Source organism: Lissotriton vulgaris, chromosome 8, assembly GCF_964263255.1.
Source record: "Lissotriton vulgaris chromosome 8, aLisVul1.2, whole genome shotgun sequence".
In the NCBI taxonomy this organism is placed as follows: domain Eukaryota; kingdom Metazoa; phylum Chordata; class Amphibia; order Caudata; family Salamandridae; genus Lissotriton; species Lissotriton vulgaris.
Window position 1 is genome coordinate 1,514,549,046 of NC_141696.1, and position 22,254 is coordinate 1,514,571,299.

Here is a 22,254-nt window from a genome sequence, read left to right on the forward strand (position 1 = left end):
TCCTTTTGAGGTATTGCAAATAGACTACATTCACATGGAGAGATCCAATAACTTGAAGTATGTCCTTGTGGTGGTGTGCGCTTTTTCTAGATGGATAGAGGCCTACCCCCTAAAGGATAATACTGCCTTGTCTACAGCCAAGGTCCTTCTGAAAGAATACTGCCCTCTTGTCAACTCGAACAGCTGTTCATTCTCGTGTGGGACTTAGCCCATATGAGATTGTGTTCGGACGCCCGGCTAATGTCTGGGATGTCCCTAGGCCCAAAGAGTACTCTGACATAGAATACCCAATGTTGGTTGACTATTTGCATGACTAAATTGCGTATTCTCCATCAGCAGGTACAAGGCGCTTTGCCTCAGGCTTCTTCAGATCCCGGGCACACCATCCAACCCGGGGACTGAGTGTGTCTGAAAAACTTCCAAAGGACGAGGAACTTTGAGCCTCGCTGGCAAGAGCTGAGACAGGTCCTGCTGATGACACGTACAGCTGTGAAAGTGGTTGGAAAGAAGAACTGGATTCATGGTGTGCACTGCAAAAAGGTACCCTTGAATTTGCCTTTTGACAAGTGGCTCCGCAAGGGTGTAGGTGATTTTGAAGGGGAAAGGGTTCCCCGGTTTGTACCTTTTAGCGATGCACACCTGGAATGGACTCGGACTGAGAAAGAAGACGATGATGTTTTGCAAGAAGATATCCCACCACATCTGAGATTAAACACAACTAATCCAGAGACACTTTACCAGGATCAGACTGTACCGAACAGAAATACAATTTGAGATCTAGAGCTGTACCGGACAGAATTAGATACAATTTGAGATCTAGAGCAACTAAGGACAATTAGGGAATTTTTTTTGTTGTTGTGTGCTTTTTGCGATGTTGACCATCAAATTAGGTTGCAGGGTCGTGGTAAGAGCCTTAGTTAGTGACCCGAATTAAGGCAATAGGTCTGCGGGACTTGCAGTGTCATAGGACGGCTAACAATCACGGCTAAGTGAAGAAGGAAGACTACCAGGAGCAACATCTAGAAGATGGATTCTGCTAAATATTGTAAATTATTATTTAATAGATGTGGCGTAGTACTATGTGTTTTAACTTTGCTATGTGTTTTATTAACTTGTGTGGGTTGGGTTATTCACACTTTGCAGCCAACATCTGTACCTATATCTACCTCCCAGCCCATACCTTTTCAAACTAATGTTTCCCCACACCAATTTCATACGCTACCAGAGCATGAGCAAATTAGGAGAATGGAGTATTTCAACAATTCCTTCTTTTAATTGTTACACCAGCATCAATTGGTGATCAATACCACTGACTGCTGGGTTTGTGGACTTTTACCCCATAATACAGATAGAGGAATGCCATATTTAGTTCTACCCTTCTCCCTAAAAGGATCTGCTTGGGCTTACACCTCTATGTTTGCCAATGCCTATGAGAACCAACATCGACATCCTGTTGGTCCGTATAGAGATGGAATTGACGTTAGTCATGACGCATTGATAAAAGGAATAGTGGCTATATCAAAACATTATAAGAAATTTAATGAATTCCCCACTGACGAACGACAAGCATACATTGACTGGAATGTGACCCATTATGTCACTAGTCTTACAGACAGAGCCAAAAGGAAAAGATCCCCACCTATATATACTGTACCACACCAAGGTCACTTATGTCTCCAAGGAAATGGTCAAAGTTCTAAGGCTCAATTGGGAAAGAGCACTTGTAAGATCACATATATCTATACATCCCGAACGTCTCCACCACTGGTAGCGTCTCAAGGAACATATTTCGTTTGCCATGACAGAGCCTGTACATGGCTACCAGCCGATTTCTCAGGAACTTGTTATATGGCTTTTCTTCTCCCTCCAACATATACTGCTCCTTCGGGACATCACAAGACAAGGTACGGTAGAGGGGCTATTGCTTTGGAAGACACAGTAGGACAAGAAGGAGGCAACTTCCTTAAAGGATTCCCCCCATCTTGGGGCCCTATGGCCAATAGTAGAAATATCAGGCATCTCATTCGTGTTGTTGAAGCAACAATAAATGAAACTGTCGGAGCACTGGGTAATATCATTGCTGACCTTCAGGCGGATCGCCTTATGACATTACAAAATAGAATGGTGTTCGACATCATTCTTGCGGATCGTGGTGGAGTCTGTAAATTGATCGGATCCAGTTGTTGCATTTACATACCTGACAACGCCTCTACAGTATACCAGGTCATCTCTAAATTACACCACACTGCTGAGTCCATCCACCAGGACGAAGGAAATTGGTCTCTGATGGGATGGTTTTGGGGACTACTGTCCACATGGGGATGGAAGGTATTGACTTTCATTGGAGTAGTCTTGGCCATCATCTTTCCGTGTTGCCTTTGTTTGCAATGTGGCCCCACAATTTGTGGTCTTTGTGCTACCATGTGTGTCCCAAGACCCATGTCACAGAAAACAGAGAATATGAAGATGATGTTGCAGCAACAGCTTGACGACCTCATGAACATCGACATTGATTCAGATTAGCGCGAGTCTTTGTGTATTGCCTGCGTAATGGCAAAAGGAGGGTCTGAGGTTCTTTAATTTCGACTCCATTTTACATTCGCCACCATTTTGTGTTGCCTTTACACAGGCTGCTCGATTCACGAAGTTCCTCTGCCCCTTGGACTGCAATGTGTCAAAAACCCCCTCCGTCCTTGTCTTGAAACGAATAGTTTCTTACCTGTCGGTGTAGTTTTGCAGCTTGAAGATCTTTCTGGATTCACTATGCTGTGCATATTCCGCGGTCTTGTGGTTGGGTCCGGATTCGTAGTCTTTTCTTTTTTTTTTCCGTCGCCCAGGTGGGCGTCGGCGTCACCCCTCCTTGGGTGCATTTCCGGTGACGTCGGCATGCTTCCTGCGGAAGCTCCCACCCTTGTGTGCCATCTTCGGATTCTTTTTTTCCGCGTTTCTTTCGTCTCCGAAGTGATGGCAATGTTCTATGTAGGTGAAACTTTTCAACCGCTTTGTACATAAAGTCCTTTCTACCTTTTTTTTTTTTTTGACCACCTCTTACCTCTCCAGCCTCATCTTTCCGGCGGAGGTGGGTGGGTTCGCTAGTGAATCCAGAAAGATCTTCAAGCTGCAAAACTACACCGACAGGTAAGAAACTATTCGTTTTGCAGCGTGCATCTTTCTGGATTCACTATGCTGTGCATAGATTTTGTAGCGGTTTCTCATTTCTGTGGCGGCTGGGTGGAAGATGAGCTTTGGTTCTTGAATATGTGCTGGAGCACCTTTTGTCTGAACATCCACGCAGTAGTGCTTCGTGAATGTGTGCACCGAAGCCCATGTTGCCGCCAGGCATATGTCTTGTATGGGTGTGTTAGCCAGGAAGGCTATTGTAGCACCTTTTTTCCTAGTGGAGTGGGCACGTGGCCCCTCCGCTAGTTCTTGCCCTGCCCTTTTGTGGCAGAGTTGAATTGTTTGCGCGATCCATCGTGCAATAGTGTTCTTGGTTACTGCCTTTCCCATGAAACTGTTGGCAAATGACACAAAGAACTGCTTTGTCTTCCTGTGTCCCTTTGTCCTCTCGATATAGTGCATGACCGCCCTTCTGGCGTCTAGGGTGTGTAGGGCTCGCTCTGCACTAGTGGTTGCTTTTTGGAAAAAACTCGGTATCTGTATGGACTGGTTCATGTGGAATTTGGACACCACCTTTGGCAAGAAGTGTGGGTCGGTCCTCATCACAACCCTGTCATTGTGTATTTGTATGTAGGGTTCCTGTAGCGTTAGTGCTTGAAGCTCGCTTACTCTGCGTAAGGACGTTATTGCAACCAAGAAAGCGGTTTTCATGGTAAGCATTTCTAGTGAGCCCTTGTGGAGTGGTTCAAAGGGCTCCTTCATGAGTTCCGTTAGGACTATGTTCAAGTTCCATGCCAGTGGGTGGTGCGATCCTCTTCGCTCCTTCCAGGAACCTGTTCACAACCTGTGATGTGAAGAAACTCCTGCCCATCTCACCCCTTGTATAGGCGACTATCGCTGCCAAGTGGACTCTCAAGGAGTACGAGCTGAGGTTCTTCTCCAGTAAGTGCGTGAGGTATTTTAGCACTGTGGAGTCCTTCTTCATTTTATTGTGAAGTCTTTCTTTCCTGCACCACATCGTGAATCTCTTCCACCTTGCCACATAGCACTTCCGTGTGCTGGGCCTTCGTGCCTCCCGAAGGACCCTGAGGGTGCTCTCTGGTAGTCTCAAGTGTGCGAACTCTATGTCCTCAGGAGCCACGCCACTAGGCTCAGGCTCTCTGGCTCTGGGTGCAGTGCCTCTCCGTTGTGCATGGAGAGCAGGTCTTTTCTCCTGCCGAATCTGTGGGGTGCACTTTGTGTCATCTCCATGATCTGCGAGTACCATGTCGGTCTGGCCCACTGTGGCGCGACCAGTATCAGGGTCATGTTGCTCGCTCTGCACTTGCTCAGTACTCTGTGTATCAGTGGTATCGGGGGAAAAGCGTAAGCAAATGTCCCGGACCAAGCTATCCATAGGGCATTCCCAAGGGAGCCCTCTTCGGGTTGTCTGGATGCAAAGCTTTGGCATTTTGCATTCTGGCGTGTTGCATACAGGTCCACTGATGGCGTTCCCCACCTGTTGAACAACCACCTCGTCTCCTGAGCATTGAGCTCCCACTCGTGGGATGCCGATGTCTGTCTGCTGAGCCAGTCTGCTTGAATGTTCTCCTTCCCTGGTAGGTGTATGGCCAGTAGGTCTATCCTGAGGGGGATGGCCCATCTCCATATCTCCTGCGCCAGTGTCGAAAGCGCGGTTGACTGTGTTCCACCCTGCTTGTTGATGTAGAACATCGCTGTGGTGTTGTCTGTCTGCAGCAACACCTTGTGCTTGTACAGTCTTGTTTGGAAGGCTTTCAGTGCAAGGAAAATTGTTTTCAATTCTAGGTAATTGATGTGCTTTGTCGCATCTGTTGGTGTCCACAGACCCCTCACTTTGAGTTCCTCCATGTGAGCGCCCCATCCCTTCAGGGATGCGTCTGTGGTGATGGTCGCAGTTGGTGTTGGGGGTGTTAGAGGCTTTCCCTTTGTTATGTTCTCCATGGTCCACCATTCCATCTCCTTCTGCACTGCGTGCATCACAACCACTAGATCCTCCCAACTGCCTGAAGCCTGTGACCATTGTTCCTGGAGCCATTCCTGGATGGTTCTTATGTGAAGTCGTACATTTGGTACCAGGTGGATGCATGATGCCATCATCCCCAAGATCTTGCTCGCAGTCCTTACTGTCCGAGCTTGTCCCCTCCGGTAGAGGCGAGTTTCCCTTACCAGGGCCCTTGCTCTCCTGTCGCTGGGGAACTCCCTGCCCTGTAAGGTGTTGATCTGTGCCCCCAGGAAGATCTTTACTCTCTCCGGCTCCATTGACGATTTCTTCCAATGGATGGAGAACCCCAGGTTTATTACCGCGCTCGTCACTGTATGTGCATCTTTCCTGCATTTCTGGTACGAGTTTGCTTTCACTAACCAGTCGTCCAGGTAAGGGTATACGTGTATTCCCTGCCTTCATAGGTGCGCTGCGACTGCCGCGAGGCACTTTGTGAAGACCCTCGGTGCTGATTTTAGCCCGAAGGCTAGTGTTGTGAACTGGTAGTGGCTTTCTCCGATCGTGAACCTGAGCATATGCTTGTGCTTTACGTTCATTGGGATGTGCAGGTAGGTGTCCTTGAGGTCTATCGTGACCATGAAGTCTCCGATCTGCAATTGTGGTAGCACCTCCTGCAGGGAGGTCATTTTGAATTTTTGTGTTCTTATGAATTTGTTCAGGAACCTCAGGTCCAGAATGGGTCTCATCGTCTCGTCGACCTTTGGCACGAGGAAATACGTTGAGTATATTCCCTTGTTTCTTTCCTTGAAGGGAACCCGTTCTATGGCCTGCTTTTGTAGGAGCTCTTTTGCTTCTTCCTGAAGCTGCTCTAGCTGTTCGTTTGCTAGTGGCTTTCTCTTTGGTCTCCTGCTTGCTGGCCTCCCTTCCACTTCTATGCAGTATCCAAATTGGATGATGTTGAGGATCCATTTGTCTGATGTGATCTCTCTCCATTCCTGAAGGTAGAATCTTAATCTTCCACCCACTGGTGTTATGTGGTGGTAGGTGTCCAGTTTGTCTTGACCCCACTTGTACGTGTTGCCCCCTGGGATCTTTTCTGTGGGCGGGCATACGGATCTCTTGGAAGTCACTTAGAGGCGGGCTGCTGGCCCCCTCTTTTATGCTGTCCTCATCCATTTCCTCTCCCTCGAAAGGACTGGCCTCTTGACTGGTACTGCCAGGACTGCTTCTGCTGACTCAGTTGCGCCTGCGAGTCTGCCTGGTGCGTCTGTTGGAAAGCCTGGTGTAAACTACCTGGCTGGTTTCCACCCCTTCCGCTGGGCCTCCGTGACTGGGTGCCCCTCTTGTTGCCCCTGAACTGCAATGCTCCCATGGATCTTGCAGTTTCATTGTCTTTCTTTAGTTGACTTAGTTTGTCGTCAACTGTTGTCCCGAACAGCGTCTCGCCATTGAACGGTGTGTTCAAGATGCTGTGTTGAACCTCTGGTTTGAAGCCCGAGATTCTGAGCCATGCGTGTCTTCTTTCAGTGACACCCATCATCATGAGCCTGCTGGAGGTGTCTGCTCCATCCAGGGCCGTCTTGAGGCAACAATTTGCTGCATTCTTCCCGTCTTCCACCAGTTTCTTGGCCTTCTGCCTGGCCTCCTGGGGCAGGTCTTTCACCAGCCTTCCCAGCTCCTCCATGATCTGGTACATGTGCCTGTTTATGAGGGCATTGGAATTAGCCATGCGCCATTGGGTCGCGGCATTCCGTTCGATCCTTCTGCCCACTGAGTCCATCCTTTTGCTCTCCTTATCAGGTGGTGGGCCAGAAGTAGTGGCCAGGTTGGCCCTCTTCCTTGCTGTGGCCGTGATGATGGAGTCAGCTGAGACCATGCCTCGAATGTAGGCTGGATCCTTTGATGAATGCTTGTACTTCTTTTCCGTTCGGGGAGTGACTGCCTTGCATGTTGCGGGCTTCCTGAATGCTTCCATCCCCTGCGCCAAGATGCTATCGAGCATAGGCAGATACTGGCTCCTTGTTTGCGTGGGGAGTAATGTCTCGAGAAGAAAGTCCGCTTTTTGCTTCTCTTAGTCGAGCTTGAGTTTAAAAGCTGCTGCCGCAGACCTTATCACCAAGTTGTAGGCCCCGATGTCGTCCGGCGGCGATGGCCTCGAGGGATATGTGTCGACCGCCTCTTCCGGGCTTTCGGTGTCGACATCTAGGTAATCCTCCTCCTGCGGGTCAGAGGTGGCCGAATCGGCGTCCATCCTGCTGTCCTCTTCCTCCCCATAGTTGTAACTCTCGTAGGGGTTCTCGTCATCTTCCTGGTCGGCGACCATTTCGACGCCAGGCTCATGTTCGACATTTTCATCTTCCTCCTCGACCAGTTCTAGCACGGGTGGCTTGGTCTTGTGGGGAATCGTGAAGGCTCTCATCTTGGCATCGAAATCTTTCTTCCATTGCAAGATGTTTTCCATTTCGGCTTCTAGTCGCCTTCTTTTCTTCTCCATCTCGGCTGTGTTGTCCGCGCCGGGTTGTTCGGCCCCTCTCTTCGGCGCCTGGCTCGGCGGTGAGAAATTCAGTGCCGAGGACTTGGATGTCGAACTGGGTTTCGGGGTCCCTGGACGGCATCGGGCGTTAGGGTCTTTCTCCCTCGACGTCGATCGGTCCCTTTCGGGGGCGATTTTCAACGCCTTCTGCTGTTCAACAGCTCTCGGCGCCGGGGACTCCTTCTCAGAGGATCCGCTGGGCCTGTGGGTAGTCGCGGACGCCAGATGTTTCTGCGCCGGCGCTTTCGGGGTCTTGCCCTCGCTTTTTCGAGACTCAGAATCTCTCGTGTTCTTGGGGAACGACGAGTCTCCTACCTTATCAGATGTCTTCGTGTAATCGGTCTCTACGACCGTGTAGCTGTCATCTTCGGCAGCAGCGTTGTCCTCTTCCTCCGAGGACATCCCCAGCTCGTACAGCGATGGCGTCGGGGCTTTTCCTTGGAGGGTGGCGTGCGCTACCCTCTGGCTCTTTCTCACACGAAGGGTCTTTGGGGCGAAGGCGGAGCAGGCGTTGCAGTCCTCGCTTCTGTGGTCTACCGGTAGGCAAAGGTTGCAAACCGGGTGTTGGTCTTTCTGCGCGTACTTGTGGTGGCAGTTACGGCAGAACTTGAACGGCGTGTTGTCCATCATCGAGTGTTCAGGCCTCCCTGGCCGCGTGGACTTCGACGATCGTCTAAGTCCTCGATGATTTCTCCTTCTTTTCGCTGGTCAGTGATCAGCGAAGTCTTCCGTAGTCTTCTGGTGAATTTCTTCTCCAATTTCAGTCTTTTCCTTGTACTTTCTCCAAAAATGTCTGGAGCCCAACGGGAACGATCCAGACCCGACCTCGGAAAAAAGAAGCCCTGCACACCCTAGACGCCAGAAGGGCGGTCATGCACTATATCGAGAGGACAAAGGGACACAGGAAGACAAAGCAGTTCTTTGTGTCATTCGCCAACAGTTTCATGGGGAAGGCAGTAACCAAGAACACTATTGCACGATGGATCGCGCAAACAATTCAACTCTGCCACAAAAGGGTAGGGCAACAACTAGCGGAGGGGCCACGTGCCCACTCCACTAGGAAAAAAGGTGCTACAATAGCCTTCCTGGCTAACACACCCATACAAGACATATGCCTGGCGGCAACATGGGCTTCGGTGCACACATTCACGAAGCACTACTGCGTGGATGTTCAGATGAACAAGGAATCACAAGTCGGACAAAAGGTGCTCCAGCACATATTCAAGAACCAAAGCTCATCTTCCACCTAGCCGCCACAGAAATGAGAAACCTCTACAAAATCTATGCACAGCAAAGTGAATCCAGAAAGATTCACGCTGCAAAACGAATGGTTTCTTACCTGTCGGTGTAGTTTTGCAGCTTGAAGATCTTTCTGGATTCACTAGCGAACCCACCCACCTCCGCCGGAAAGATGAGGCTGGAGAGGTAAGAGGTGGTCAAAAAAAAAAAAAAAAAAAAAAAGGTAGAAAGGACTTTATGTACAAAGCGGTTGAAAAGTTTCACCTACATAGAACATTGCCATCACTTCGGAGACGAAAGAAACACGGAAAAAAAGAATCCGAAGATGGCGCCCAAGGGTGGGAGCTTCCGCAGGAAGCATGCCGACGTCACCGGAAATGCACCCAAGGAGGGGTGACGCCGACGCCCACCTGGGCGACGGAAAAAAAAAAAAAAAAAAAAAAGAAAAGACTACGAATCCGGACCCAACCACAAGACCGCGGAATATGCACAGCATAGTTAATCCAGAAAGATTCACGCTGCAAAACTCATCTCAGACACCAGCTGGCCTAACTAATCCTTGTCTGGACTACCTAATCTCTATATGAACTATCTGTTAGCCTTTAGTATTCTTCTCTTTCCGTATCTTATCTTTTGGCCTTCGCCATTCTCTCCTTGTGTTTTCCTATTTTTCAACCTTTCTTTTGAAGCATACAGACATGTCCTGCCATTGCAACACTGAACCATGGGTACCAGTATTCATTAACTCTGGGGGCTGGATAACAGACAAACATGTAAGCAGAGAGCATTCTAGTTGCACAACACCTTGTTTTCAAACTCTTCTGATTGGCTGAAACTTTGTGTATTGGATGTATTTTTGTACAGATGTATTTTTGCTATAAAAGACTGTGAGCCACAGAGTAAAGTGGCAGTCTCCTGAGAACCTACTTGGTGTACTTCTGGGACAACTGTGCTTAGCTGCAGCTAATAAACCTGGTCTTTCTACGCCAACAGAGTATTCCGTGTCTTTGTGCAACAAGGCAGGTGAACTCGAAGATTTCAGGCGTGCCCTGTGCCGCCAGGCCCAAAGGCCTGGTTTTTCAGCTTGTATGTCCTGTTTTATCAGAAACAGACAATCGGTCCCCGTAAGCACATTACATCATAATCGGTCCTCAACCTTCATTCTTAGTGCAGAAACATAAATCGTGGAAGCAGGTTCATAAGTCAGTCTGTCGAAGACCAACATTTGTCTCTGTGCATTTTCAAAGTCTTCAGTTTGAAAATAGTTCAGCAACAAGATCATCGTGATACAGAGGGTAACACAAATTATACTCTGTCTGCAAGTCTACCCACAGGAATTAAAAGTACCACTTTAGGCCGAGCCTAAAGGAAACTGTCCACCTCCAAAATGAAAACAATTTAAAATAAGCATTTTCAATGCAATAGGTCTCGCATTTGCAAGCGTTTAAGCTATTGGTATTGTAAATGACAATGCCTTTTATTTGTGTTAAAAAGAACACATATATAAAAGGCATTGTGTTTTTAATGCGAAGAGCTCAAACTCTCACAAATGCGAGACCACTATAATGGTGGCCACGCCCGTTTTTAAGACACTGCTTGCATAATTAGGTTACCGTGAGCAGAGTCTAAACAAAGGGGCGTGGCCAACATTAAACTGAAAGCGCATATGGTGCTTTCACCCAAAGTATAAAAAAAAAATAAGTACTTTCAAAAGCTCTGTAGCGCCTGCTAAAGTGAAAGCGGGCTGAGCTAGTAATTAAATAGGTTTTGGCCGCTACAGAGAATGCGGACCGCGCCGTACATATTAAATAATGAAATAAGTGCATCCGCCATAAAGCGGACCGCGCTGTAATTTGAATTAAACTACATTACAAAAAAAAAGCGGGCTGGTGCTCCAATGTCATGGGTGGAATAGGGGTATCAGTTAATGGATGAACACCGTGTTGAGTCAGGTTTTCTATGGGGTCAATGTACATCTCGAAGTTTCATTAAACTTAGCATATCTTACAAAATTTCTCAATTTAACATCCCAATCAGAAAAATATATTGCAACCCCATGGCAGAAAAATGAACCTGCAAATGGTGATCACATTGTGGGTCAATGTCGGCTTGTGGTCGACGTCACTGATAAATCATAAAGACCCTGTCAATGGTTGATGCCAAAATAGATTTATTACGATGTTTTTCCAGCTCAACATCTGGATAGCAGATTAATGCACAGCATGTGAATTTATAGAAAGTTAATCCAGAGTCTGTGCCTTCCATTCCATTTTTCATGCCTCTCTACATCCACCACAAACTCTATGTAGGTATCTGTCTCCAAGACCACCATGAACCAGGTTTGGTGTATCCGTCTAGCGGTGACCCTAACTGCCTGCTCCAATGACGCGTTCCCATGTTGCCTTCACAGTATCCAGATCTGCAGGTCCCCCTCCCTGTATCCATGTATTCCTGTCGCTGACTAAGTGCCTCCCTTGTTCAGTGTTTAAGGTACTGCTGTGTAGTAGTTCCTTACTCCAGTTGTATTTTCACTTTCCTCACAATCCTGCTATAATGTACCCTGGTCTGTGTCCTATACCCTAGTATTGCAATCTCCCTGGCCCAGGGTTTTGTCACCTGAACTCACGTTCGATTGTCCTTGTCCCTTTGCACCTTACACAGCTACTACATTGCATTCTTTATGTAACTGACTCTACTCAGAGGGATGGAGCTGCTTTAGGGAGCTGGGTAGAGCAGCAAATCATGTATGAAGTCCTCTCTGAAAGCAAGATGACCGCTAGTAAGTAACCAGGTGTTATGTGAACAGAGGAGAGGAGCGTAACCTGATTTTGGCAGGAGTTCTCCCCATTGAAGTCAGTGGCTAGCCAGAAGTAATTGCACATGTTACCGGTAACCTACAACGTCCTGCACGGTTGGCTTCAGAGGGTCAATGTGTTTGGGTAGGCAGTACTGGACAAATCTTTTCCACTTGACATGCTCTAGTGGTGTGACGGCGAGGCAGTACTGGACAAATCTTTTCCACTTGGCATGCTCTAGTGGTGGGACTGTGAGCCTCTTTGAGAACGGATATACATTAAAAGGGCACATTGGGATAATCAAACTAAGACCGCAAGAGCCAGATCCCCAGGTTGTGCTGCATGACATTAGGATGCCTGAGTGCCCTGATGTTGGGTGAGAAGGTCCAGCCTGTTAGGGAGCTTCTCGTGGGCTGTAAACCAAGCAGTCTGGCCCACATGGGAGTCAGTAGGGTGAAGGATGGCTGTAGAAGCTTCCAAATTACGTATGGAAGGAGTGGTAGGTGGAGAAGGTTAGATAAATATCCCTCAACACTTCATCCAGATTGCATTGACCATGGACTATGGACACATGGAGGCAAAGCTTGGGCTACCAGCATTTTCTGTGGTTGTGTACAAATCTATGTCAGGAAACCCAAAACATTGGAAGTAGGCGAGCAGGGTTTTGTGGTGGAGTTCCCACTCACGGATTTGTTGCTGCATCCTGCTGAGCAGCTCTGAAAAGTCGTTGTCTGCTCCTGGAAGGTACTTCTCAAGCCCATGTACATTGTGGTGGATCGTCCAACTTCACATGTCCTTCGCTAGTGCAGAGAGGTGGGGAAGAGTATGCCCCGCTGTGTATGCAGGTAGTACATGGCAGTCATATTGTCTGTTTTGATCAGGACTGCCTTGTGATGAAGAAGGCCTTCAAAGCCAAATGAACTTCCAGCAAATCCAGGTTGTTGATGTGGACGGTCTGTTGAAGGGGTGTCCACATGCTCTGAAGTCATGTGCTGCTGATGTACTCCCCATTCTGGGAGTGAGGCGTCTGTGGTGATGGTCACTTGGGAAACGGGATCTAACAACACCTGCCCCCTCCCCCCCCCCAACAAATTGTTGTTGTTTCACCACTGTAGAGAGCGATGGATGCTGGCCCAAATCAACAGCAGTTCTTCCCATAGACCCTCTGCTTGAGACCACTGTGTCGGTAGGCACTCTTGAATCGGACGCATGTGTAATCGGGCTTCGGGAACGATGGCGATGCGGCAGGCAATCATGCATAGGAGGCACATCACTGTTCTGACTGTTACTGGATACTGTGGTTGACAAAGAGGCAGCAGTGTCTGAAGGGCTTGGACTATTGTGGGGCTGGGGCAAGCTTTCCCGGGGAGTGAGCGAAGTATTGCCACAAGGAAGGGTTTACGTGTGAGCAGTGGCCTAGGGAACTCCCCGTCCCACTCTAGCAGCTTAAGTGGGAGTAGAGTCTTGGCTCGCTGGGCTGGTGAACTGCGTCCCACTAGAACATTAGTTTGTTATTTGTGGGAAGACGAAATTCTCGAGTCGCTGGTAGGGAAAACCACGATAGAGGGATGTGGCCTTGGAGCTGCTGAACCGTGAACGAAACTAAAAGAGAAGAAAGATCAGAATAGGGAAAAACAAAGAATGGGGGACAAATTGAGAAAGTAAGCATGAGAGAAAAAGGTAAGAGGGGAAAAATATGGATAAAAAAAGTTGGGTAGATGGATGTAAAAAAAAGATGGGAGGAGTAAGGAAGGATAGAATGAAAAGAAATGTGAAAGGCAAAATGGAAGAAAAGGAGAAATGTATAATTTCAAGATGAAAGGATGGATAAGTGGAAGGGCGAGAAGATGGAAGGTTTAAATTGAGAATAGATGGAAGGGAGAGTGAAAGTATCGCTAGGTGAAAGGTTGAATGAATGGAAAGATTGGAAGATGAGTGAAATGATGGCTAAAGGTATAGTGTAGGGATGGATGGGTAAAAGGATGGATGGATTAATGAATATATCGCCGAGTGGAAGGTTGAAATTCAGGATGGATACAAAGTGTGGGTGGGTGAAAAGGTGACTGGAAAGAAGGGTGGATGAATGAACAGATGGAAATTAGTAGATGGGAGTGTGAAAGAATGCATGGATAGAAGTATGAAGGGAACTTTCCTAAGAAGAGTCAGGTTAGCCCACTTCACATGCTTTATTATGGTTAGAAATATGGTTCTCCAATCAAGTGGCTGGTATTTTAATTTTCTGGCTACTCCATTGAAGGTGGGATTGGCCCACAATGATAATGAAACCCAAATCATGGAGGAGGTCTGTGTTTGAGCCAGACACTGCTACTTGCTTGCAATCTTTATCAGCTAGTCATCGAGATTGGGGAAAACGGGGATGCTGTACCTCCGTAAATGAGTGGCGACCACTACAAGACGTTCGGGGAACACTCTTTGGGCGGTAATGACGCCAAATGGCAGAACTTTGAATTTAAAGTACTGTCCACCTATTATGAACCTGAGGTAGCGGCGATGTGCAGGATGGATTGGGATGTGGAAATAGGCGTCCTTCAAGTTGAGGGAAGTCATAAAGTCGCCTTGTCGCAGTAGCGAAAGGACATCCTGGAATAGAATGCACCTGTTGAGGGGTCCAAGGTCTAGTATGGGCCTCAGATACCCATCCGTTTAAGTTTAGGGAGTACACCCATTTGGCACGTTGTTGGGGCGGCACGGACTATGGATCCCTTGAATAAGGGTACGTGTACTTCACTTCGTAGGAGCCTTTGGTGTTGAAGGGAAGGGGAGTGTTTGCGTGGGGGGGTGTTTGGTGGTGGGGCAGTAAGCCTCAAGCATTAACCCTGCTCTAAAATGGAAAAGACTCATTTGTCTGTGGTGATGCCTCATCATTGTGGATGGAACCCCTGCAGACATCCCCCGACAGGGGTAATGTTATCGGGGGGAAGAGAGAGGAAGTGACTGCTTATGGCGTGCAGCTCCCTTAGCTGCTTTGCCGCAACCCCTACCTTTGGCGTGGTTTCTTCTAAAGGCATCCCTGGACTATCCTTGAGGGGCTTGTGGTTGTTGCTGTTGCCTCTGGTATCAGGACGAAACATCTTGGAGGTAGTTTTGGCGCTGCCACGAAATTGTGTGCGATTTAAAGTCTCAGTGGGCGATAGAGACTGGAGAACTCCTGTTGGTTTGGCTGTATCCATATCCAGAACAGTATCTGATCAACTTGAGGCCAAAAAGGTATTCCCTATGAAAGGGCATGTTGAACAGTTGCTGCTGTACCCTTGGCTTGAAGCCAGACATACAAAGCCATGCAAGCCTGCGGATTGGCATGCTGGAATTTATACCCCGGTTGGTGAGATCTGCTACATCAAAAGCACACCTTATGATGGTGTTTGAGAGTCTTTGCTCATTAGCTATAAGGTCATATGACATCTGTTCATATTGATCAGCAGGATGTTGAATTAAGTCCCCATTTCATCCAATTGGGCACGCCAATAACCCTACTGAGTTGGTGATATGCCACTGAGTTGCCGATTGTGGAGCAACCTGTTTTCCCACATCAGGGGGTGAAGGATTGTACTTTTTGTCAACCCTTGGGGGGATAACTCAGGTTTTAATAGGATCCTTAAAGACCTCTTTTGTAGGGTGAAGTATTCCCTTAAGCATAGCCAACACTTTTGTGGCACTCTTGAGTGTGGGAGATTGTTTTCACCAGAAAATCCTCCTCCTCTGGCAAAGTGTGTAAGTACACCTTGTGAAAGGTAGCTGCCCTGTAAATAGCCTTGTGATACAAGGTGGTATCGTCAGGAGGGGAAGGCTTGGTGGGGCACAGCTCAAGGTCATTGTCACCTGAAGCGACAACCCCATAATCATCCCATGGGTCATCTCATCGCTCCCTACATCGTGGTCAGAGGGAATCGGGTTCCGGGCTGAAAGACTATCTGCTAAACTAAGAACCCTCCTTCCTCCACAAAGTCTTCTCCAAAGATATCAGAGGTGCCTTTGCCTCTATGTTGCTCCATAGCATACAGAGCAAGTTGACGATTGTAATGATTCCTGACAGTCTTTTTGGAGTAGAAGGCAAGGCAACTGCCTAGTAATGCTCCGGGGACAGGCAGATATTGAAGTCCACGCGTTGATCTGCCCAGGAGTACTTGGAACGGCACTGCGGACCTTAGTGAAAAGCAGGAGGCTTGACGGAAGAGGCCGAGCCCTGAGCGAAACACCAATGAAATCAGAGAAGTGGACTCGATGGAAGTACCACGACAGAATACGAATGGGTGGATGCACCGAAGTATTGTTTGAAGGCTAACAGGAGCGGAGAACTGGAGAGGCCCAACGAAGAACGCGGCATCGACTCATAATCCCGGTGAAGCACATCCAACCCAAACAGCTTCAGAAAACAATCTAACCATGGCGCTGATGCCCATCCATATTACCAGTCATGGGAGGAGTCTCTAAACTTTGCCACTCAAAAGATTTCTTCAAACAAAAACAAGTTGTACCCATACGAGCCTAAGACCAGATGGCAGAAGTATGCACAGCATGTCTCTCTACAGCTACACATGCAGTTCCTAAGTATAACTGTAGTGCAAGTGGTGCCATTTTGGACTCTTTGAGAACTAGCAGTAAGGCTTGGGGCGTAGGTCATGGGTGGTAAATTTACAAGAGGAGGTGGGTGTTTCTGCAGTAACTGTAGTCATTAAGGACCAAGGGACAAATCATTGGGCCCAATTCACAGAACTAACTTAAGACAAAATCCTAAACTTACTACCATTTCGGTATTCACAGAAGTTAGGAGTCCTAACTTTACTACTCCTAAACTGAGAAAAATCCTAACTGTAAGACTTTCGGTATTCACAGAAGGCATTTAGGAGTCCTAAAGTTAGGACTCCTAACTTCTGTGAATACCGAAATGAGTAAGTGCCTTCTGTGAATATTGAAATGAGTAAGTGCCTTCTGTGAATACCAAAATGGTAGTAGTTTAGGATTTCGTCTTAAGTTAGTTCTGTGAATCGGGCCCATTGAGACCAGTGCGATCGAGTAAGTACTGCATAGGAGAGAGAAAATGACTTAGGTGTGCAAGAACCTACTTAAAAAATAGAGGAGCAGGTACAGCCTAGATTTTCATAAGCAGGAGACTGACTAGAGAGCAGGTGGTTCACCATTTCACATGCTTGGAACATGTGCAGGACAATGAGGATTCCTCTAGCACTGGTTTTGCTTTACGACCCCGTAAACATTCTAGCAGACGGTGTATCTTGTATCGCTCGAACCCCGATTGGTCGGTATCTTGTAATGTGTGTGTTTTTCAGGTTGATTGGACACAGAATATGATCTTGGTGGGCTACAGGATATTGTAAATAGGCAGCTAGTCGTCGTATTGTGATGGTGGACGGTGCCCCTTTTGAGAAGCGGGTTGACCAGAATGCCCTGCCGTCTTGCATTGCTATTGACACATATAGAGGATTACTTTTTGTATTGACTACTGACATCATAAATGTATGATGCACAAGCATTGGCAAAGCCAATAAGTCTCGCTTATAGAATAAGGATGCAAAGCTATTAACTTTGCCAATGTTTTGGCAAGGATGGCTTAAAACAGTAAAGAAAAAAACATTTCAAAATACTAGAGGAAAGGCAAACGCATCTTAAGGTACACAGCATTCAATTTTCAATCTTTATAAATGGTATGCTTTATTTTTCAACTACTTTTCCTTAAGGAAACATAAAAAGAAAAACACGTGCCAGGGCCTATTTTAACCCCTTCGCTGCTGGCCCGTTTCCGCCGCTGTGCGGTAAACAAATGAACAGGGGCGGGCCATGACGAACCCCAGCCGTCATCAGCACACGAGCACCGTAGTGCATGACGGCTGCGGTTCGTCATCAGCATACAAGGGGTTAATTTCCACAGTACTGGGAAATGAAACATCCTTTTGCCATTTGGCCCTCTGCAGGGCCCAGCGTGCAGGTTTAAGAGCCTCCTTTCCAGTCACGCGAATTAAACGTTCTGAAGCAAATATCCCGCTGGAGGAACCAGCTCCTAACCCAGCACCATAAAAGCCTTTGTATGCCCAGGCCTGAGCTATGCAAAATGTAGAATGGTAGAGCCACACCAAAAACAAACCTTAAAGCCTGCTTTTCAGTCATACCCTAGCAAAAACACACCTGTGCAGTGCTTTTATAGACAAGCGGGGAGGGGTGGGGAAGTAACATCGAGGTGGGGAATTAACACTGAGTACAGGGTGGGGGTATTAAAGGGGTGTTATGCATCCCACAATGAAAAGCAAAACATGGGCACTCTTATGGAGTGTTGACTGAAAAATGAAACATGTTCCCTAACTGTGACCAGTGAAAAGTTACAAGTCGGTCAAACAAAAGGGGGCACAATGAAACGGAGGCACAAATCACACGAACAGGCAGGCAGTCCCCATGGAACAAGACGCGTCAAATGAATGACAATAAAACCACACAATTGTAAGCAATGGGAAGGCTCTAACCCCACCCCCCCCCTGTACATTGTTGGTATGGTCCAAATGAGATGTTCGCCTACAGACAACTAAAAGCTGCCTGGTAGGCAAGACCTAAAAATCGTTTCAATAATCCCTATTCCTGGTTCCTCAAAAAGAGGAAAAAAGTGTTGAGGTGCCATGTGGGCAGCCTGGCACTACCAGATGGACCAACTGGAAAAGGTCGGTGTGCGGGCCATACTTTTTACCCCTGTGGGCTGTGATGGGACCAAAATACAAGCCTACACACCAGCCCTTTCAAGATGACCCATCTGAGGGCAGACTGCCAGACTCCCCAAAGGTCAGTCCAGCTGTGTGAAGGTTGTGTCAGAGTCTGCCCAGATGTTAGGCAGACTTGCTCACCTGGAAGCTTCAATCTGCTCACCGCAGCTCTTGGTGGCACAAGGTGCTATAGCCACGTTTCTTGCTTCCGCGTATGATTGGCGATTCAGACTTCTACGGCACACTTTCCCATCAATGCTGCTCCATTACCTCACTGCCTAAACACTGGACCATAGCTGCACTGATTGCAATGTATAATGGCCTCAGTGCAGACACTATTTAAACAGCAAGTTGGAATGAGGCTTACAGTGGAGCAAAGGGTTAACAACTGCAATCCGAAATCTAATCCCAGATCTGTCTCCTGAGGACACCACTGCTAATGCTTGAAAAACACAACAATAAACAGAAAATAATACTAAGTATTTATTTAGAAATGTAAGAGTTGGCTCTTTTACAAATATATTGCTAGACGTATGTAATGTTTTCAGGTGCTTTGACATCACTTCCTATTATATTATTTGACATCACTTCCTTTTAGGCTTGTCCTGTAAAGTCTTTAATGTGACAAAATTCCAAGTGCTTAATTTTCAGCAAAACACACATGTAGTGCACATCTTTTTATTTTATCAGGGGTGACCATTGTTATTTAACGAGCAAAGATGGCGGACATGCTGTCCTTTTGCTAGGAGTAGAATTCCTGTGGCAAGGGGGGTAGTCTGTTGCCGTTAAATACATTCTATGGACGTTGTCTTTAGCAGTTGGGCTCACGTGATGACATCACTTCTTTTCGAATGCCTAATCGGGAATTTCACCCATTCAGTCCTGTGGGCACTTCACGACCTCACTTCCTGTTGTCACGAAAGCTGGTTGGGGTTGTCTTTCAGATGCAAAGTCATCTCATGATCTCATTTCCTGCTGCAAAGTATTCACGTATAAAAATGTTGCTTCCCTGGCGTCTGTTGGTATGATGACATCACTTCCTGCGGCAACTCGCATCTAAATATTGACCATTTATTAATGTGACCGAATACCATTGAAGCACTGGGTTTGGTCAGACCGGTAGAAGGAAAGGAAGTGTGGCTCGGATTCCATATGCTACGGCTGTGTAATAGGCACATGTACATTTATTTACAAGTTCATAAATATATAAATATTGCTGTTATACAAAAATAAATACATCTTTTCTCTGTGTTTTTGTAGTTTACATAAAAAGTCTCTGAGCGGCGTCTCTGGGGCTAAACCTTAACTTGTGGGGGGCTCTGGAGAGCAGTGCATTGTGGGATTGCTGGAGAGGCTTGGTCCTGGGTCTTGCTCCATGCAGGTGAGGTCTACCGTACATGGACAAAGTTCATGGTCATTGCTTCGGATGGAGTTTGGACTCTCAACCTCTTCCACGGGTGGCAGGTCAATGCAGTAGATGACGCCTATTGGAGACATGTCCGAAGAAAGCCAACATTAGCAATACGAAGAGGGAACTTATTTCAGATGTCTTTGTTTATCAGAGAAAGATTAAAGCATGCAGACAAAGGAGAAGGCAGGTCTGATATCAGCATGTAAAACAGCCCACATCCCTAGATGCGTTCACAAAATGGGCTTTATATTTGGAGAGACTTGCCCCTTTTGTCATATCCTAACTGTAAACAGAAGAAAGAAGCAAGGCCAACGAAGCTCAATGCAGGCGCCTGCCTGGACCAACCTCCCTGGGAGGATTGGAGCCGGTAGACAACGGAAGAAGAACCCAGAGAGATGCACAGGAAAAGAACCAAGTAGCTGATCCAGAGTTAGACTGCATGCAACAAAGGTCAAAGTTGACTAAAGACTTTTAAATAAAAAAAAGTGGGGGACTTCAAAGAGGTTAATCCACTATTCCCCATCTCAACAGCAAGATGTGTGCTTCCAACTTTGCGATCAATGCACGCATACTTGCAATGAAGCGCCCACCCCCACTTTCTCTCCAAACAATGTACCAGATGGTATTTTTACCACTGCCTTTCATAGCCACAGCCCTGGGAGGACAGTAAACATCATTCAATCACTGTTCCCTGCATTGTGGGATCTTGAATCGAAAGGCGGCACTGGTCTATACTCACCGTGTTGAACACAGTCTCCCACTCCTTGGTTGGCGGGGTGGGCTGTCTCCGCATGCTGCGGTTCAGGCTGACATGGCTGCTGCAGTAGGTGGCTCTCGGGAGACTGAAGAAGCTCTTGGGCAGAGTCATCGGGGCAGTCGGGCAGGTAGCAGCTTTCCTGGGACCTCTGTAGAGTGTTCCTGAGAAGGCAAAAGGAAAGATAAGTTCACCATCATTTGCTACTGATCAACGTGCTGAAAAAAGCAAGACTCAACGGCTTGGTAATCAAATCAACAAAATGGCAGATTCTAAAAAAAAACAAAAAAACAAAAAAACGAACAAGACTGTGCATCGAGACCATACCGAATCAATCAACATGGCCAAGAGGATGTTCTCAACCAATGGATTACCAATGTGTCCCTAAAACACTCATTATGATCTAAGTTGACTCAAGGAACAACCTCTAGCAAGAATCGCTTCCCACCCCAATAAAACACACCAGCGCTGTCAACGCCCGCTGCCTTACCCAAACACGGCCAAAAAATAATACGCGTAAGGGGGTCTGAATTCGGCTTCAGTAGTTACCATTACCCGGATCAACAGTACTTTTTTAAATTGACCTAAAATATCAACGGTGGAACGGATTAATCTCGTCGCCTCATCACATTACTCCAGCACCGCCACCTCGTGCCCTGGATTTACGACATTAAGACGCAGGGCTTATGAGAATAAGTATCGTCTGTCTATCACCACAACTTGGAGCCATATCTTGTTTTAAGAACGTACGGTGGCAGCGGAGCACTCACGAGCATGTTAAGAAGCAACCACACTCCATCTTTTTGTTGAGCCAACACTAACGTCTATAAAAACTTCTACAAGGAACAAAAACAAACCACTGTGATAGCCCTGAATTCTTTCAATCTGCACCTCTGATTTTGTAACAAATATAAATGATACACTTGCTGTCCTACTAATGTAATTTACTGTTTGAGGACATCAGTTTGAAAAAACAATATGAGCAACAAAAAGATCAAAAGTACCCTATATGGATGGCAATTTTTACTGAGAATTAGGGTAAATAAAAACATGAATAGTACTGAACATATTTAGTATCTGCAACAACTATCTCCCTATGAGGCTGTTAAAGCTCCAACTGAGGAAAACAGTAAGAGGTTATCTACGTCATTTCCTACGCATGAAGAAGCTCTTCGTATTTAACCCTTTCCATGCAGATGTAATGCCGCAGTGTGTTTATGTCGCAGTGTTTTTATTCGAATGGCGTGTTTTGGAAGTCAGCTTTGTGTTGTAAATTGTCAACAGGCGTCACTCTCTGTAACCAACATACGTTTGTGTGCTTTAATATTTCTCATTAAAGGCAGAATGGACCATTTTCAGCTCAGTCAAAAATCCCACATAATTACTGTGGATTAATTAAACTTCAAAATAAAAGTCAGAGCTCCTTTTCATTTCACTTTACAGATCCAGGCAGTGCTCTGAACTTTTATTTCAGGTTTCCAAAACACTCCAGGAGACAGATGTGAAGCTGTGGTAACCGAGGATCAGTCTGGCTTGCGTAGAAGAGGCTCTAAGGTGTTAGAAGTACATCCCAGTGAGAAACTACTCTAAGGAGAATAGGAAACTGCCTATTTCCTTCAATGAGCAGACAGGTCCTTCATTCATAGCAGAGAGAACACAGAAATGTCTAAGATGGACATTTCCCAACAAGATTTTAGTTTAAAGCCCACTGCCTCAC

The 22,254-nt window shown here is 46.8% G+C and overlaps 1 protein-coding gene across 4 annotated transcripts in view; it reads right to left on the reverse strand.

The window, feature by feature from the left end:
- Positions 1 to 18,842: 18,842 nt before the first annotated feature.
- The window catches only part of BOC (BOC cell adhesion associated, oncogene regulated), a 133,914-nt gene continuing 130,502 nt past the window's right edge, over positions 18,843 to 22,254 (reverse strand). For all 4 annotated transcript variants that reach the window (XM_086935638.1, XM_086935636.1, XM_086935637.1 and 1 more), the window contains 2 exons: positions 20,523 to 20,701; positions 18,843 to 19,856 (listed from right to left, as the gene is read on the reverse strand). In XM_086935638.1, the coding sequence (XP_086791764.1) occupies positions 19,675 to 19,856; positions 20,523 to 20,701 (361 nt within the window). In that variant the 3' untranslated portion in view covers positions 18,843 to 19,674. The remainder of the gene's footprint in view (positions 19,857 to 20,522; positions 20,702 to 22,254) is intronic.